General features: G+C 43.7%; 1 protein-coding gene across 10 annotated transcripts in view; it reads left to right on the top strand.

Annotated features, from left to right (window-relative positions):
• The window catches only part of mapk10 (mitogen-activated protein kinase 10), a 108,640-nt gene that overhangs the window by 81,724 nt on the left and 7,939 nt on the right, over positions 1 to 18,977 (top strand). For 6 of the 10 annotated variants that reach the window (XM_071341651.1, XM_071341642.1, XM_071341608.1 and 3 more), the window contains 5 exons: positions 1,390 to 1,572; positions 5,596 to 5,720; positions 7,080 to 7,106; positions 15,899 to 15,962; positions 18,100 to 18,177. In XM_071341651.1, the coding sequence (XP_071197752.1) occupies positions 1,390 to 1,572; positions 5,596 to 5,720; positions 7,080 to 7,106; positions 15,899 to 15,962; positions 18,100 to 18,177 (477 nt within the window). Of the gene's footprint in view, positions 1 to 1,389; positions 1,573 to 5,595; positions 5,721 to 7,079; positions 7,107 to 15,898; positions 15,963 to 18,099; positions 18,208 to 18,977 lie in introns of all 10 variants that reach the window. The other 4 variants (XM_071341667.1, XM_071341677.1, XM_071341624.1 and 1 more) reach the window with 2 other exon arrangements.

Raw genomic sequence — 18,977 nt, 5'->3', positions numbered from 1 at the left:
GTAGTAGTGCCAGTAGTGTCAGTAGTAGTAGTAGTAGTAGCAGTAGTAGTAGTAGTGTCAGTAGTGTCAGTAGTAGTAGTAGTAGTAGTAGTAGTAGTAGCAGCAGTAGTAGTAGTAGTAGTGGTGTCAGTAGTGTCAGTAGTAGCAGGGTCAGTAGTGTCAGTAGTATCGGCAGTAGTGGCAGTAGTATCGGCAGTAGTGGTGTCAGTAGTATCGGCAGTAGTGGTGGCAGTAGTATCGGCAGTAGTGGTGTCAGTAGTATCGGCAGTAGTGGTGTCAGTAGTATCGGCAGTAGTGGTGGCAGTAGTGGCAGTAGTAGTGGTGTAAGTGGTGTCAGTAGTAGTAGTAGTACCAGTAGTAGTAGTAGTAGTATCAGTAGTAGTAGTAGCAGCAGTAGTAGTAGTAGTAGCAGTAGTAGTAGTAGTGTCAGTAGTAGTAGTAGTAGTAGCAGTAGTAGTAGTAGTAGCAGTAGTAGTAGCAGTAGTAGTAGTAGTAGTATCAGTAGTAGTAGTAGTGTCAGTGGTTTCAATTGGATCAGTAGCAGTAGTAGTAGTTTCAGTAGTAGTAGTAGTATTAGTAGTAGTAGTAGTATCAGTAGTAGTATCAGTAGTAGTAGTAGTAGTAGGAGCAGTAGGAGCAGTAGGAGTAGTAGTAGTAGTAGTATCAGTAGTAGTAGTAGTGTCAGTGGTGTCAATTGGATCAGTAGCAGTAGTAGTTTCAGTAGTAGTAGTAGTAGTAGTAGTAGTAGTAGTAGTAGTAGCAGCAGTAGCAGTAGTAGTAGTAGTAGTAGTAGTAGTAGTAGCAGCAGTAGTAGTAGTAGTAGTAGTAGTAGTAGTAGTAGTAGTAGTAGTAGTAGTAGTTGTAGCAGCAGCAGTAGTAGTAGTAGTAGTAGTAGTAGTAGTAGTAGTAGTAGTAGTAGTAGTAGTAGTAGTAGTAGTAGTAGTAGTAGTAGTAGTAGTAGCAGCAGTAGTAGTAGTAGTAGTAGTAGTAGTAGTAGTAGTAGTAGTAGTAGTAGTTGCAGCAGTAGTAGTAGTAGTAGTAGTAGTAGTAGTAGTAGTAGTAGTAGTAGTAGTAGTAGTAGTAGTAGTAGTAGCAGCAGCAGTAGTAGTAGTAGTAGTAGTAGTAGTAGTAGTAGTAGTAGTAGTAGTAGTAGTAGTAGTAGTAGTAGTAGTAGTAGTAGTAGCAGCAGCAGCAGTAGCAGTAGTAGCAGTAGTAGTAGTAGCAGTAGTAGTAGTAGCAGCAGTAGTAGCAGTAGCAGCAGTAGTAGTAGTAGCAGCAACAGTAGCAGTTTAAAGCCTATGTACAGTGTAACAGTTTGGGGACATAGTCAGGCCAGGGTGCTTTGCTGTCCAGGTTTGTTGTGTTTCTTCCTTAACCCCTCCTTCTCAGATATTGACCAATGGAATAAGGTGATTGAGCAGCTGGGCACGCCTGCTCCAGAGTTTATGAAGAAGCTGCAGCCCACCGTCCGTAACTATGTAGAGAACAGGCCCAAATACGCAGGCCTCACCTTCCCCAAGCTCTTCCCCGACTGCCTCTTCCCCGCAGACTCAGAGCACAACAAACTCAAAGGTGAGTCAATGAAGTGGCGGTTCTATTCTATTCAATTCTATTCGGTTCTGTTCTGTTCTATTTTGTTCTTTTCAAGAAGGCATTGTGCAGCATGTGTGTGGAGACTAGAGATTGTTTGTGTCTGTGAGTGTTGTACAGTGTGTCAATGTGTCTGTGTGTGTTGTACACAGAGTCAATGTGTCTGTGTGATAAAGGCATATATATTTTATGTGTTTGTAATCTCATCAAACTGAACTGGCTTTTGGCTCACGAGGGGCAGAATAAGTGAAGTGATATACTGTAACTGAAATTGACTAGGGTGACAGTCACTCCCTTCAGTGAAATTCATTTAGAGGAAGAGGGTTTATAAGACGTCATCCACTACCTTTCCATCTACATTTCCAGAGAAATCATATTCATCATATCATGGTATTCCCAGGAAGTATTTCTACAGGAGGCTTCCAGAGAAAATAGTTTACAAAATCCCAGGAGGATAACAGGCTATATTGGAAGAAGACAGATTTCTCCTAAATATAATGACATCTGCCTGGTACCGCGGCTACATCAAAGCCATGCAGTATGTCTGGGAAGGAAATTCACATGAATGACTCAGGAGCCCTCCTGCTGCCTCCTGTCTCCTGCCTCTTGCCTGCCTCCTCCTGCCTCCTGTCTCCTGCCGTCTCCCGCCTGCCACCTCCTGCCTGCCGCCTCCTGTCTCCTGCCTTCTGTCTCCTGCCGCCTCCTGCCTGCCGCCCTCTGCCTCCTGTCTCCTGCCGCCTCCTGTCTCCTGCCACCTTCTGCCTCCTGTCTCTTGTCTCCTGCTACCTCCTGCCTGCTGTCTCTTGTCTCCTGCTACCTCCTGCCTGCTGTCTCCTGTCTCCTGCCTCTTGCTGCTACCTGCCTCCTACCTCCTGTCTCCTGTCTCCTGCTGGCTCATGTGTCCTGTCTGTTGCCTCCTGTCTCTTGTCTCCTGTCTCCCGCCTCCTGCGGCCTGCCTGCTACCTCCCAGCTCCTGCCTGCTGACTGCCTGATCCCTGCAGAAAACAGACTGAAGGAGAAGAGAGGGGCTGCTAGAGGAATACACCCACTGAGTTAGAGCTGTGTTATAGCGGCTGTGTCAGATATACTAGAGGAATACACCCACTGAGTTAGAGAGGACATAATGGTTACAGTCACAGCCAGAGACGGAAGGAAAGGTGTAGTGTTAAAGTGACTGTGTTAGAGAGGGAGTGTGTTAGAGAGGGAGTGTGTTAGAGAGAAACTGCATTAGATTGATTCACTACTGAGCTGAGCTGAGCCAAACCGACCAGAGATGTACTGGGCTAGCCTGGCTAATGCATCCACCATAGTTACTGGAACTGTACTGGAAAGAACAATGTCAAAATAAAATATTTCAGCTGGAACAGTATATGCTTGGGGTCGGCACGATAGTGTGATAAAAGGGTATGAGAGCACTGTTTACGTAGCTGTACTGGAGGCTAGGTAGGAGCCTGGGAAATCCTGTTAGGACTAAAGCTAGTGGAGCCGGGGTCTTTGGTTACAGTGCATGCTGAGAGAGCTGCTATGCTAGAGATAAGGAGTGACTCAGAGGAGGGAGCGTCTGAGCCGCCATTTTGGAGATTGCTATGGCTTGCCTATAGCTACTGGCATGGTGATGCAGCACAGTGTGGGGATGGTTATGAGGGGAGGTACAGTGCAGCTCGTCTGACTGCTGCTAATGGACTATTTATAGTGAGTCAGACTGTCAGGGCCACACGAGGGGTGGAGGGAGGGATGAAGGGATGGGGGGAAGGATGAAGGGAAGGGGGAAGGATGAAGGAATGGGGTGAGGGATGGATGGAGGGAGGGGGTGAAGGATGAAGGGATGGTGGGAGGGATGGATAGAGGGGCTGTGGGAGGGATGGTGGGTGGGATGGAGGGAGGGAAGGGCTGTGGGACGGATGGAGGGAGGGATGAAGGGGCTGTGGGAGGGATGGTGGGGCTGTGGGAGGGATGGAGGGGCTGTGGGAGGGATGGTGGGAGGGATGGAGGGGCTGTGGGAGGGATGGAGGGGCTGTGGGAGGGATGAAGGGGCTGTGGGAGGGATGGTGGGAGGGATGGGATGGGCTGTGGGATGATGGAGGGATAGATGATGGAAGGGATGGAGGGATGGATGGAAGGATGGTGGAAGGGATGGGTGGTTGTGGGAGGGATGGAGGGGCTGTGGGAGGGATGGAGGGGCTGTGGGAGGGATGAAGGGGCTGTGGGAGGGATGGTGGGATGGATAGAAGGATGGTGGGAGGGATGGAGGGATGGATAGAAGGATGGTGGGAGGGATGGAGGGGCTGTGGGAGGGATGGAGGGATTGGGGTGTTGTGGGAGGGATGGTGGGAGGGATTGGGGGGATTGGGGTGTTGTGGGAGGGATGGTGGGAGGGATTGGGGGGCTGTGGGAGGGATGGAGGGATTGGGGTGTTGTGGGAGGGATGGTGGGAGGGATTGGGGGGCTGTGGGAGGGATGGTGGGAGGGATAGAAGGATGGTGGGAGGGATGGAGGGATGGATAGAAGGATGGTGGGAGGGATGGAGGGATGGATAGAAGGATGGTGGGGGGATGGAGGGATGGATAGAAGGATGGTGGGAGTGATGGAGGGATGGATAGAAGGATGGTGGGAGGGATGGAGGGATGGATAGAAGGATGGTGGGAGGGATGGAGGGATGGATAGAAGGATGGTGGGAGGGATGGAGGGATGGTGGGAGGGATGGAGGGATGGAGGGGTTGTGGGAGGGATGGTGGGTTAAGAGTTTGGTATTGCAGAACTGAACAGTTCATATTAGTACAAGAGCAGGAAGCACAGATGGATTCATCATGATCATGTTTTTTTATTTTGTGAATTTGCATCTAAAGAAATATTAAATTTGTAATTTAAGGCTAATACAAATAGTTGTAAGAGTATTGTAATTCATAACCTTGAGAAACAAGTAGGTTACTAGCAAAGCTCTCTTCTCTCTTCTGACATGAGATTGAATGTCTGAGTGTTGAACCATAATATTCCCTGAGTGTTAAGCCTTGACTGTGGTGCTATGGAAACAGAAGAGGGAAAATCTTAAAGGAACAGTAAACTATTGTCTCACATGGAGACAATATGAGACAAAGTAGTGCACTACAGATGGGAGAGAGTGCCGTTTTGGATGCACTTAATGTTTGATAGACAGTGTTTTATTGCTGATTGAGTTTCTCCCTTCTCCTATTCTATCCATTTACTCTGACCCCACTCTCTCTGTCTCCTCTCTCCTTCCTTGACTCTGACCCCACTCTCTCTGTCTCCTCTCTCCTTCTTTGACTCTGACCCCACTCTCTCTGTCTCCTCTCTCCTTCCTTGACTCTGACCCCACTCTCTCTGTCTCCTCTCTCCTTCCTTGACTCTGACCCCACTCTCTCTGTCTCCTCTCTCCTTCCTTGACTCTGACCCCACTCTCTCTGTCTCCTCTCTCCTTCCTTGACTCTGACCCCACTCTCTCTGTCTACTCTCTCCTTCCTTGACTCTGACCCCACTCTCTCTGTCTCCTCTCTCCTTCCTTGACTCTGACCCCACTCTCTCTGTCTCCTCTCTCCTTCCTTGACTCTGACCCCACTCTCTCTGTCTCCTCTCTCCTTCCTTGACTCTGACCCCACTCTCTCTGTTTCCTCTCTCCTTCCTTGACTCTGACCCCACTCTCTCTGTCTCCTCTCTCCTTCCTTGACTCTGACCCCACTCTCTCTGTTTCCTCTCTCCTTCCTTGACTCTGACCCCACTCTCTCTGTCTCCTCTCTCCTTCCTTGACTCTGACCCCACTCTCTCTGTCTCCTCTCTCCTTCCTTGACTCTGACCCCACTCTCTCTGTCTCCTCTCTCCTTCCTTGACTCTGACCCCACTCTCTCTGTTTCCTCTCTCCTTCCTTGACTCTGACCCCACTCTCTCTGTCTCCTCTCTCCTTCCTTGACTCTGACCCCACTCTCTCTGTCTCCTCTCTCCTTCCTTGACTCTGATGCTTCTCTCTCTCTCTGCTTCTCTCTGTCTCCACAGCCAGCCAGGCCAGAGACCTGTTGTGTAAGATGTTGATTATTGATCCAGCCAAGCGGATACAAGTGGACGAAGCCTTACAGCACCCCTACATCAACGTTTGGTACGACCCAGCCGAGGTGGAGGCGGTGAGTAGGAGGAGTCTGTAGCCAGAACTCTCTGGCAGCCTTATCAGTTAGTTAGTAGCCCTAGGTCAATCCTATAGCTTGGTACTTGTTTAGTTTGGGCTGTTTTCATCTGCCTTGTGTTTGTATTAGTGGTGTGTAGATATATTATTTTTCATGTTAAATTCCCCTCTCATATGGTTACTATAGGAACCATCCAGAGAAACATTTCTGTTGTTGTCGTTGTTGTTTAGTTTGCATCCCCTGCTTGCTCTTCATGGTTTGACCTTTTATGGCTATCCCTTTACCCACCGCATTTTATCTGGCATTAGGTAGTCATGGAAACATGTACGCATGTTACTGACTGTCGTGGTACTGTAAAGACATCTCAGTGGGCTCAACTGGTTGTTTTACCTATAGAAATATAATATATACTATGGTTTCTTTTTCTACGGTTTTACCTACTGGAATGTGCTTGATTTCCTCAAATAGAGCACAGATACAAAACACAGTCTCACTGCTCACTGCTTTGGGAGAATACAGTATAGTTCATTCTCATCCAGGAGCTGTGTGATAAGGATAGTTAATACCGGATAGTTAATACTGGATCATAAAGCAGGCGTTTCTTCAGGTGCGCTGGTTATGTACTGAAGTATAGTCATTCCCTTTCAAAGACCTTCGTCACTGTGGGATAATAGTGAGTTTGTGAAAAAAGCCATGTGCAGCCTGTCTCTTACTTGATGAAGACTTTAGATGCATTTCACACCAAGTAGGCCTATCTGCCTATCTGCATAATGCAATACAGTGTGACATGGTCTTCTCTGAACCCAGTGAAGCAGACAGAACTGGGGTGCTGAATGAAAAGGGAACCTCTCTGTTTAGCCTGGAACCCAAACTGATACAATCTCTTCCCAATAGTGAAACGTAGTATATTAGTAAATTAGTTTGGATTTCAGCAGACGACTTTATGTGAAAGAGGTATACAAATATAGAGTATCAATGACTCTCATCAAGATCAATTAAGTAGATTTTAATCAAGTTTATTTTATTTTGTTATTTGCAATAAATCGCACACCTTCATTATAATATCTATGTTTGACAGTTGGAATATGCATTTTAAAGTATATTATTGTATGATATTGTGTCATATGTACATTTCATTTGTAGCATGTCTCATTCTTCTGTGAAAACATACATTTTACTTCATCAAAGCAAAAATGACCAAAAACTGTTTGTAAAACTTACTGTTTTATGATGGGATATTCTATATTGTTGTATTGGATGTGATATATAGATTATATTGGCCATCAATGGCATTACATTCTCCCTGAAACCAATGTACTGTTTTCTCCCCTCTTTATTGTTCATTTCATGCTGATGAAGGCCAGGGATCTCGTCCAAATATCAATGGTAAATAAAAAATGACTTACATCAAGAGAAATATATCTCCTATACATCATATATACAGCATTGCAAACACGATATGACCAGATATGACCACATATGGCTTTACGAAACTGTATTTGGGGGTAGGTAGTCAAAACCCCATCTTCAGAACTTTTTCACTGACCAAAATTGAGAAATGTGTCATATATACTCTTAGAAATATAGGTGTAACCTAGAACCATAAAGTGGTTCTTCGGCTGTACCTGTAGGAGAATAACACGTTTGGTTCTAGTAGTGTACAGAATGGAGAGCATTACAAACATGATATGACCAAAATTGCACTATCCTAAGGAACCGTCATACCTCAGACAAAAAAAATATATAATGTTGTCAATCAACAATGACAAGCCACCTGGGTCTGACAACTTGGATGGAAAATTACTGAGGATGATAGTGGACGATATTGCCCCTCCTATTTGCTATATCTTCAATCTAAGCCTACAGAAAAGCGTGTGCCCTGGAGGGAAGCCAAAGTCATTCCACTACACAAGAATAACAAAGCACCCTTTACTGGCTCAAAACAGCCGACCGATCAGCCTGTTACCAACCCTTAGTAAACTTTTTGAAAAAATGGTGTTTGCAAGATACACTGCTATTTCACAGTAAACAAATTCACAACATACTTTAGCATGCTTTTAGGGAAGGGCACTCAACATGTACGGCACTTACACAAATGACTGATGATTGGCTGAGAGAAATTGATAATAAGAAGATTGTGAAAGCTGTTTTGTTAGACTTCAGTGCAGCTTCTGACATTATCGATCGTAATCTGCTGCTGGAAAAACAAATGTGTTATGACTTTACATCCCCTGCTATATTGTGGATCGAGAGTTACCTGTCTAACAGAACACAGAGGGTGTTCTTTAATGGAAGCCTCTCCAACATAATCCAGGTAGAGTCAGCCATTCCCCAGGGTAGCTGGCTAGGCCCCTTACTTCTTTTCAATCTTTACTAATCACACTGCCACTGGCTTTGAGTAAAGCCAGCGTGTCTATGTATGCTGATAACTCAACACTATACATGTCGGCTACCACAGCGACTGAAATGACTGCAACACTCAACAAAGAGCTGCAGTTAGTTTCAGAATGGGTGGCAATAAATAAACTAGTCCTCAATATTTCAAAAACGAAAAGCATTATATTTGCAACAAATCATTCACTAAACCCTAAACCTCAACTAAATCTTGTAATGTATAATGTGGGAATTCAGCAAGTTGAGGAGACTAAACTGCTTGGAGTAACCCTGGATTGTAAACTGTCGTGGTCAAAACAAATTTATGTAGTGGTAGCTAAAATGGGTAGAAGTCTGTCTGTAATAAAGTTCTGCTCTGCTTTCTTGACATTGCTATCAACAGAACAAGTTCTACAGGCCCTCGTTTTGTCACACATGGACTACTGCCCTGGTATATGGTCAAGTGCCACAAAGAGGGACATAGGCAAATTCCAGTTGGCCCAGAACAGAGCAGCACGGCTTGCCCTTAAATTTACACAGAGAACTAACATCAATGACATGCATGTCCATCTCTCCTGGCTCAAAGTAGTGGAGCGATTGATTGCGTCAGTACTTGTCTTTGTGGAAGGTATTTACATGTTGAAAGCACCAAGCTGTCTGTTTAAATGACTAGCACACAGCTTGGACACCCACGCATACCCAACAAGACATGCCACCCAGAGGTCTCTTCACAGTCCCCAAGTCCAGAACAGAATATGGGAGGCGCACAGTACTACATAGAGCCATGGAACTTTATGGAACTTTATTCCACATCAAGTAACTCATGCAAGCAGTAAAATCCGATTAAAATATAAACAGATAAAACTACACCTTATGGAATGGATTGTGGGGAGACAGACACAAACACGTATACGCACACACATGCTAACACACCCTCTACACCCTCTACACACATGTACATTAATATTGTTATATTGCTGTATTATGGATTTTGTATTGGAGATATGTTGTGGTAGATAGTGTGTAGTAATGTGTGATGTACTGTTTTATTTTGTATGTAATTTCCTTAGTCCTGTATGGACCCCAGGAAGTGTAGCAGCAGCTAATGGTGATCCGTAATAAACAGAAACATACAGAATACTAACTCAATGCAGAGACGATGTGGCAGGATGTCTGTGTGCTGTAAATGTCTGTGTGGCTTTCTCCTCACTAACAGGAAGCAATATACCGTCTGGCTGCATCTACAGTGGGGAGAACAAGTATTTGATACACTGCCGATTTTGCAGGTTTTCCTACTTACAAAGCATGTAGAGGTCTGTAATTTTTATCACAGGTACACTTCAACTGTGAGAGACGGAATCTAAAACAAAAATCCAGAAAATCACATTGTATGATTTTTAAGTAATTAATTTGCATTTTATTGCATGACATAAGTATTTGATCACCTACCAACCAGTAAGATTTCCGGCTCTCACAGACCTGTTAGTTTTTCTTTAAGACGCCCTCCTGTTCTCCACTCATTACCTGTATTAACTGCACCTGTTTGAACTCGATACCTATATAAAAGACACCTGTCCACACACTCAATCAAACAGACTCCAACCTCTCCACAATGGCCAAGACCAGAGAGCTGTGTAAGGACATCAGGGATAAAATTGTAGACCTGCACAAGGCTAGGATGGACTACAGGACAATAGGCAAGCAGCTTGGTGAGAAGGCAACAACTGTTGGCGCAATTATTAGAAAATGGAAGAAGTTCAAGATGACGGTCAATCACCCTTGGTCTGGGGCTCCATGCAAGATCTCACCTCGTGGGGCATCAATGATCATGAGGAAGGTGAGGGATCAGCCCAGAACTACACGGCAGGACCTGGTCAATGACCTGAAGAGAGCTGGGACCACAGTCTCAAAGAAAACCATTAGTAACACACTACGCCGTCATGGATTAAAATCCTGCAGCGCACGCAAGGTCCCTCTGCTCAAGCCAGCGCATGTCCAGGACCGTCTGAAGTTTGCCAATGACCATCTGGATGATCCAGAGGAGGAATGGGAGAAGGTCATGTGGTCTGATGAGACAAAAATATAGCTTTTTGGTCTAAACTCCACTCGCCGTGTTTGGAGGAAGAAGAAGGATGAGTACAACCCCAAGAACACCATCTCAACCGTGAAGCATGGAGGTGGAAACATCATTCTTTGGGGATGCTTTTCTGCAAAGGGGACAGGACGACTGCACCGTATTGAGGGGAGGATGGATGGGGCCATTTATCGCGAGATCTTGGCCAACAACCTCCTTCCCTCAGTAAGAGCATTGAAGATGGGTCGTGGCTGGGTCTTCCAGCATGACAACGACCCGAAACACACAGCCAGGGCAACTAAGGAGTGGCTCCGTAAGAAGCATCTCAAGGTCCTGGAGTGGCCTAGCCAGTCTCCAGACCTGAACCCAATATAAAATCTTTGGAGTTAGCTGAAAGTCCGTATTGCCCAGCGACAGCCCCCAAACCTGAAGGATCTGGAGAAGGTCTGTATGGAGGAGTGGGCCAAAATCCCTGCTGCAGTGTGTGCAAACCTGGTCAAGAACTACAGGAAATGTATGATCTCTGTAATTGCAAACAAAGGTTTCTGTACCAAATATTAAGTTCTGCTTTTCTGATGTATCAAATACTTATTTCATGCAATAAAATGCAAATTAATTACTTAAAAATCATACAATGTGATTTTCTGGATATTTGTTTTAGATTCTGTCTCTCACAGTTGACGTGTACCTATGATAAAAATTACAGACCTCTACATGCTTTGTAAGTAGGAAAACCTGCAAAATCGGCAGTGTATCAAATACTTGTTCTCCCCACTGTATGAATACGGGAGCCATTTTTCACTGTAGAAGTAGTCGTTAATGTGTTGATGAAATTTCAAGAAAACCATGCTGTAGCCTACTGTACTCTGTCATATCTAGACAGAACGTCTATGCTATCTTATTGCAATCTTAAAATGTATGAAAAAACCTATAGATTTGATAAATGGGTTCGTAATACCACCTAAATATCCTCTGTGTTGTAGACATATGATAACATCTGGACAGTAGTCCTGTACAGTACACATGCAGCATGTATAGTACCTCGAGATTCGGCTGAACTTTTTCTCAGGCTCACCCTTTCACTTTGATTGATTGATACTCTGCTGAACAACTACCTACCAGTCTCGTGACAAATACTGAGTCCTTGGAAGCAGCCTGTAATGTTGTAGTCCAGTAGTGTACGTATGCATTGACCCGGACAGGACAGGAAGACCACGTCAGTGACTCAACCCACTCAAGTGACGCACCCCTCCTAGGGATGGCATTGAAGAGCACCCGTAATAGGGTCAGAGGCAGAGAATCCCAGTGGAGAGAGGGGAACCGGCCAGGCAGAAACAGCAAGGGCAGTTCGTTGCTACAGAGCCTTTCCGTTCACCTTCACACTCCTGGGTCAGACTACACTCAATCATAGGACCTACTGAAGAGATGAGTCTTCAATAAAGACTTAAAGGTTGAGACTGAGTCTGCGTCTCTCACATGGATAGGCAAACCATTCCATAAAAATGGAGCTCTATAGGAGAAAGCCCTGCCTCCAGATGTTTGCTTAGAAATTCTAGGGACAATAAGGAGGCCTGCGTCTTGTGACCGTAGCGTACGTGTCGGTATGTACGGCAGGACCAAATCGGAAAGATAGGTAGGAGCAAGCCCATGTAATGCTTTGTAGCAGTAAAACCTTGAAATCAGCCCTTGCCTTAACAGGAAGCCAGTGTAGAGAGACTAGCACTGGTGTAATATGATAAAAATGTTTGGTTCTAGTCAAGATTCTATCAGCCGTGTTTACCATTAACTGAAGTTTATTTATTGCTTTATCCAGGTAGCCGGAAAGTAGAGCATTGCAGTAGTCTAACCTAGAAGTGACAAAAGCATGGATGAATTTTTCTGCATCATTTTTGCCCAGAAAATTTCGGAATTTTGCAATGTAACGTAGATGGAAAAAAGCTGTCCTTGAAACAGTCTTGATATGTTCGTCAACAGAGAGATCAGGGTCCAGAGTACCACTGAGGTCCTTCACAGTTTTATTTGAGACGACTTTACAACCATCAAGATTAATTGTCAGATTCAACAGAAGATCTCTTTGTTTCTTGGGACCTAGAACTAGCATCTCTGTTTTGTCCGAGTTTAAACATAGAAAGTTTGCCGCCATCCACTTCCTTATGTCTGAAACACAGGCTTCCAGGTAGGGCAATTTTGGGGCTTCACCATGTTTCATCGAAATGTACAGCTGTGTGTCGCATAGCAGTGTCAGTTAACATTATGTTTCCAAATGACATCACCAAGAGGTAAAATATATAGTGAAAACATTAGTGGTCATAAAACGGAGCCTTGAGGAACACCAAAATTTACAGTTGATTTGTCAGAGGACAAACCATCCACAGAGACAAACGGATATCTTTCCGACAGATAAGATCTAAACCAGGCCAGAACTTGTCCATGTAGACCAATTTGGGTTTCCAATCTCTCCAAAAGAATGTGGTGATCGATGGTATCAAAAGCAGCACAAAGGTCTAGGAGCATGAGGACAGATGCAGAGCCTCGGTCTGACGCCATTAAAAGGTCATTTACAACCTTCACAAGTGCAGTCTCAGTGCTATGATGGGGTCTAAAACCAGACTGAAACGTTTTGTATACATTGTTTGTCTTCAGGAAGGCAGTGAGTTTCTGCGCAACAGCTTTTTTAAAATAAATTGAGACGAATGGGAGATTTGATATAGGCCGATAGTTTTTTATATTTTCTGGGTCAAGGTTTGGCTTTTTCAAGAGAGGCTTTATTACTGCCAATTTTAGTGAGTTTGGTACACATCCGGTGGATAGAGTGTTAGGATTGTGTATTGGAGGCGAAGTCAGGTGCAAGAGAGCAGAGTGTAGTGAACAGGCACACCTTTTATTCCGGTCCAAAATGACAGCACAAAGTAACATAAAATGTGCCCAAACATGGAACATAGACAGAAAGTAATGCGCGTAACAATATCCACAATATCAAAATACACGTAACACAAACAATCTTACACAAAGACATAATGGGGAACAGAGGAATAAATACATATGGATACATGAAAAATGGAGCGGCGATGGCTAGAAAGCCGGTGACGTCGACCGCCGAACGCCGCCCGAACAAGGAGAGGAGCCGACTCTGGAGGAAGTCGTGACATAGAGAGCCGTTTATTATGTTCAACATAGGAGGGCCAAGCACAGGAAGCAGCTCTTTCAGCACAGGAAGCAGCTCTTTCAGTAGTTTAGTTGGAATAGGTATGCAGCTTGACGTTTTAGAGGCGATGATTATTTTCATCAATGTGTCAAGAGACATAGGATTAAAAAACTTTAGTGTCTCCCTTGATCCTAGGTCCTGGCAGAGTTGTGCAGACTCAAGACAACTGAGCTTTGTAGGAAGACGCAGATTTTAAAGAGGAGTCCGTAATTTTCTAATGATCATGATCTTTTCCTCAAAGAAGTTAATGAATTTACAAGTGAAAGTCATCCTCTCTTGGGGAATGCTGCTTTTTAGTTAGCTTTGCGACAGTATCAAAAATACATTTTGGATTGTTCTTATTTTCCTCAATTAAGTTGGAAAAATAGGATGATTGAGCAGCAGTGAGGGCTCTTCGATACTGTACTGTCTTTCCAAGCTAATCGGAAGACTTCCAGTTTGGTGTGGCCCCATTTACGTTCCAATTTTCTGGAAGCTTGCTTCAGGGCTCGGGTATTTTCTGTATACCAGGGAGCTAGTTTGTTATGACAAATGTTTTTTGGTTTTTAGGGGTGCGACTGCATCTAGGGTATTGTGCAAGGTTAAATTGAGTTCCTCAGTTAGGTGGTTAACTGATTTTTGTACTCGTCCTTGGGTAGGTGGAGGGAGTCTGGAAGGGCATCTAGGAATCTTTGGGTTGTCCGAGAATTTATAGCACGGCTTTTGATGATCCTTGGTTGGGGTCTGAGGAGATTATTTGTTGCTATTGCAAACGTAATAAAATGGTGGTCCGATAGTCCAGGATTATGAGGAAAAACATTAAGATCCACAACATTTATTCCACGGGACAAAATTAGGTCCAGAGTATGACTGTGGCAGTGAGTAGGTCCGGAGACATGTTGGACAAAACCCACTGAGTCGATGATGGCTCCGAAAGCCCTTTGGAGTGGGTCTGTGGACTTTTCCATGTGAATATTAAAATCACCAAAAATGTGAATATTATTTGCCATGACTACAAGGTCCGATAGGAATTCAGGGAACTCAGTGAGCAACGCTGTATATGGCCCAGGAGGCCTGTAAACAGTAGCTATAAAAAGTGATTGAGTAGGCTGCATAAATTTCATGACTAGAATCTCCTGTCCTATGCTATACTTATGGCCTATACTTATGGCCTATACTCCTGTCCTATACTATACTCCTGTCCTATACTCCTGTCCTATACTATACTCCTGTCCTATACTATACTCCTGTCCTATAATCCTGTCCTATACTATACTCCTGTCCTATACTCCTGTCCTATACTATACTCCTGTCCTATACTCCTGTCCTATACTATAATCCTGTCCTATGCTATATTCTCCTGTTCTATGCAATACTCCTGTTCTATACTATACTCCTGTCCTATACTATACTCCTGTCCTATGCTATATTCTCCTGTTCTATGCTATACTCCGATTCTATACTATACTCCTGTCCTATGCTATACTCCTGTCCTATACTATACTCCTGTCCTATACTCCTGTCCTATACTATACTCATGTCCTATACTATACTCCTGTCCTATACTATACTCCTGTCCTATACTATACTCCTATTCTATACTATACTCCTGTCCTATTCTATACTCCTGTCCTATACTATTCTCCTGTCCTTTGCTATACTCCTATTCTATACTATACTCCTGTCCTATACTATACTCCTGTCCTATACTATACTCCTGTCCTATACTATTCTCCTGTCCTATGCTATACTCCTGTCCTATACTATACTCCTGTCCTATACTATACTCCTGTCCTATACTATTCTCCTGTCCTATGCTATACTCCTGTCCTATACTATACTCCTGTCCTATGCTATACTCCTGTCCTATACCCCAGACAAACACACCTGATTCAACTTGTCAACTAATCATCAGGCCCTCAATGAGTTGAATGCGGTGTTGTTTGTCTGGGGCTACAACAACAATGTGTACTGTTGGGGGTCCTAGAGGGATGGAGTTGAGACCACTGGTATAGAGGGTATATCAATGGTCTGTACTCTAGCTGCTGATTCGCTGAACTCATATTTAAGGTCTCACGTGTGGCGCAGCGGTCTAAAGGCACTGCATGTCAGTGCTAGAGGCGTCACTACAGACCCTGGTTTGACCCCGGGCTGTATCACAACCGGCCCTGATTGTGATTCCCATAGGGATTGGCCGGCACAATTGGCCCAGCGTCGTCCGGGTTAGGGGAGGGTTTGGCCGGGGTAGGCCATCATTGTAAATAAGAATTTGTTCTTAACTGACTTGCCTAGTTAAATAAAGGTTAAAATATAAATAGAAATATGTCTGTGTGACTGTGTGTACCACTACATATTTTGGAGTGTGAGTGACCCCTAAGATGAGTATGTTTAGAGCTTGTGCCATTTAATGTATAGTGGAAACTTCAAAGTGTTTTTAAGATATTATTTTCATGTTACTGGCAGTGCTTAGGGGTCACTCATCTCTTAGCCGTAGCTAAAACCGGCTTCAGCAGACACAATCAATCATCCTTGTATTTCTCCCTCCAGCCGCCTCCTGCTATCTACGACAAGCAGCTGGATGAGAGAGAACACTCCATCGATGAATGGAAAGGTAAACATATCACATCTTTAGAGTATATACAGTTGAAGTCGGAAGTTTACATACACTTAGGTTGGAGTCATTAAAACTCGTTTTTTAACCACTCCACAAATGTCTTGTTAACAAACTATAGTTTTGGCAAATCGGTTAGGACATCTACTTTGTGCATGACACAAGTAATTTTTCCAACAATTGTTTACATACAGATTATTTCACTTATAATTCACTGTATCACAATTTCAGTTGGTCAGAAGTTTACATACACTAAGTTGACTGTGCCTTTAAACAGCTTGGAAAATTCCAGAAAATGATGTCACGGCTTTAGAAGCTTCTAATAGGCTAATTGACATCATTTGAGTCAATTGGAGGTGTACCTGGGGATGTATTTCAAGGCCTACCTTCAAACTCAGTGCCTCTTTGCTTGACATCATGGGAAAATCAAACGAAATCAGCCAAGACCTCAGAAAAATATTGTAGACCTCCACAAGTCTGGTTCATCCTTGGGAGCAATTTCCAAACGCCTGAAGGTACCACGTTCATCTGTACAAAGAATAGTACGCAAGTATGAACACCATGGGACCATGCAGCTGTCATACCGCTCAGGAAGGAGATGCAATCTGTCTCCTAGAGATGAACGTACTTTGGTGCGAAAAGTGCAAATCAATCCCAGAACAACAGCAAAGGACCTTGTGAAGATGCTGGAAGAAACAGGTACAAAAGTATCTATATCCACAGTAAAACGAGTCCTATATCGACATAACCTGAAAGGCCGCTCAGCAAGGAAGAAGCCACTGCTCTTAAATCACCATAAAAAAGCCAGACTACGGTTTGCAACTGCACATGGGGACAAAGATCGTACTTTTTGGTGAAATGTCCTCTGGTCTGAAACAAAAATAGAACTGTTTGGCCATAATGACCATCATTGTGTTTGAGGGGAAAAAGGGGGAGCCTTGCAAGCCGAAGAACACCATCCCAACCATGAAGCACAGGGGTGGCAGCATCATGTTGTGGGGGTACTTTGCTGCAGGAGGGACTGGTGCACTTCACAAAATAGATGGCATCATGAGGAAGTAAAATTATGTGGATATATTGAAGCAACGTCTCAAAACATCAGTCATTTGTGACCAAGTTAAAGCTTGGTCGCAAATGAGTCTTCCAAATCGACAATGACCCCAAGCATACTTCCAAAGTTGTGGCAAAATGGCTTAAGGACAACAAAGTCAAGGTATTGGAGTGGCCATCACAATGCCCTGACCTTAAATCCTATATAAAATGTGTGGGCAGAACTGAAAAAGTGTGTGCGAGCAAGGAGGCCTACAAACCTGACTCAGTTACACCAGCTCTGTCAGGAGGAATGGGCTAAAATTTCCCCAACTTATTGTGGGAAGCTTGTGGAAGGCTACCCGAAACATTTGACCCAAGTTAAACAATTTAAAGGCAATGCCACCAAATACTAATTGAGTGTATGTAAACTTCTGACCCACTGGGAATGTGATGAAAGAAATAAAAGCTGAAATAAATCATTCTCTCTACTATTATTCTGACATTTCACATTCTTAAAATAAAGTGGTGATCCTAACTGACCTAAGACAGGGAATTTGTACTACAGTAGGATTAATTGTCAGGAATTGTGAAAAACTGAGTTTAAATGTATTTGGCTAAGGTGTATGTAAACTTCCGACTTCAACTGTAAATATGTTGTAATTATATTGCTAAGGAGGCCTCTATATGAGAAGTTAATTGGCTGCATTTAGGCAGCCCAATTCTAATATTTTTTCCACTAATTGGTCTTTTGACCAATCACATCAGATCTTTTTACATCAGCTTTTTTTTCAGAGCTGATCTGATTGGTCAAAAGACAAATTAGTGAAAATAATATCAGAATTGGGCTGCCTGTGTAAACGCGGGGTCTGAAGCTGTCCAACAATACAGTCTACTCATTCATTTTCTATTTGAGTTAGTATTATAACTTTTCCAGTTTATTTGTTGCCATGGTAATTAGACTCATAGAATGGACTAGTAGAGCAGAGGAGAATAGATTTCTCTACTGCTATTTGAAAGATTTTTTTCTCCACAACTTTTCCTCCCTCGCTCTCTCGCTCTCTCGCTCGCTCTCTCTCTATCTCTCTCTCTCGATCTCACTTTCCAGAACTAATCTACAAAGAGGTGATGAACTTTGAGGAGAGGACGAAGAACGGGGTGGTGAAGGGACAGCCCTCTACCTCAGGTACTCTCAGTGCATAACCTAAGTTCCTCTGTAAGTTGAATTATAAATATAATCACTCACTGGACATTTCTTTGTAACAGAGAAATTCATCCGTACGTTGACCGCCATTCACGTTTTTGTCTCTCATCTTGTTTTTCCCGAGACATGTAGTGTATGATTTGTACATGAGTAATTATATCTGTATGTAAAAGTATCGATTTAAACTGTAGATTTGGTATTTTTTGACCAACCCTATGTGTTTTGTGTATGTACATTGATAAATCTGTATTTGAATGGTGTTAATGTACGCAATTAGGCATTTGAAAAGTAATATCTGTATGGAGTAAGTGATTCATGTGCATTGATTAAAAAGGTTGCTGTCCACCTACTCTATGGAAAAGGTAATATAGGCTATATATATATATACACACACTGAGTGTCCAAAATATTACTAACAACTTTCTGTTATTGGGTGTCACCCCCCAAACAAACCTTTTCTCTCAGAACAGCCTCAATTCATCAGGGCATGGACTCTACAAGGTGTCCAAAGTGTTCCACAGGGATGTTGGCCCATGTTGACGCCAACGCTTACAACAGTTTCCAACAGTGTCAAGTTAGCTGGATGTCCTTTGGGTGGTGGACCATTCTTGATACGCATAGAAAACTGTTGAGTGTGGGAAAACCCAGCAGCTTTGCAGTTCTTGACACAAACCGGTGCGTCTGGCACCTACTACCATACCCCGTTCAAAGGGACTTAAATATTTTGTCTTGCCTATTCACCCTCTGAATGGCACACATACAATCCATGCCTCCTCCCCTTC

Source organism: Salvelinus alpinus, chromosome 1 (assembly GCF_045679555.1).
Source record: "Salvelinus alpinus chromosome 1, SLU_Salpinus.1, whole genome shotgun sequence".
Taxonomy (NCBI): Eukaryota; Metazoa; Chordata; class Actinopteri; order Salmoniformes; family Salmonidae; genus Salvelinus; species Salvelinus alpinus.
Note: the sequence above shows the minus strand (reverse complement) of the source record. Positions and strands in the feature narration are given on the sequence as shown.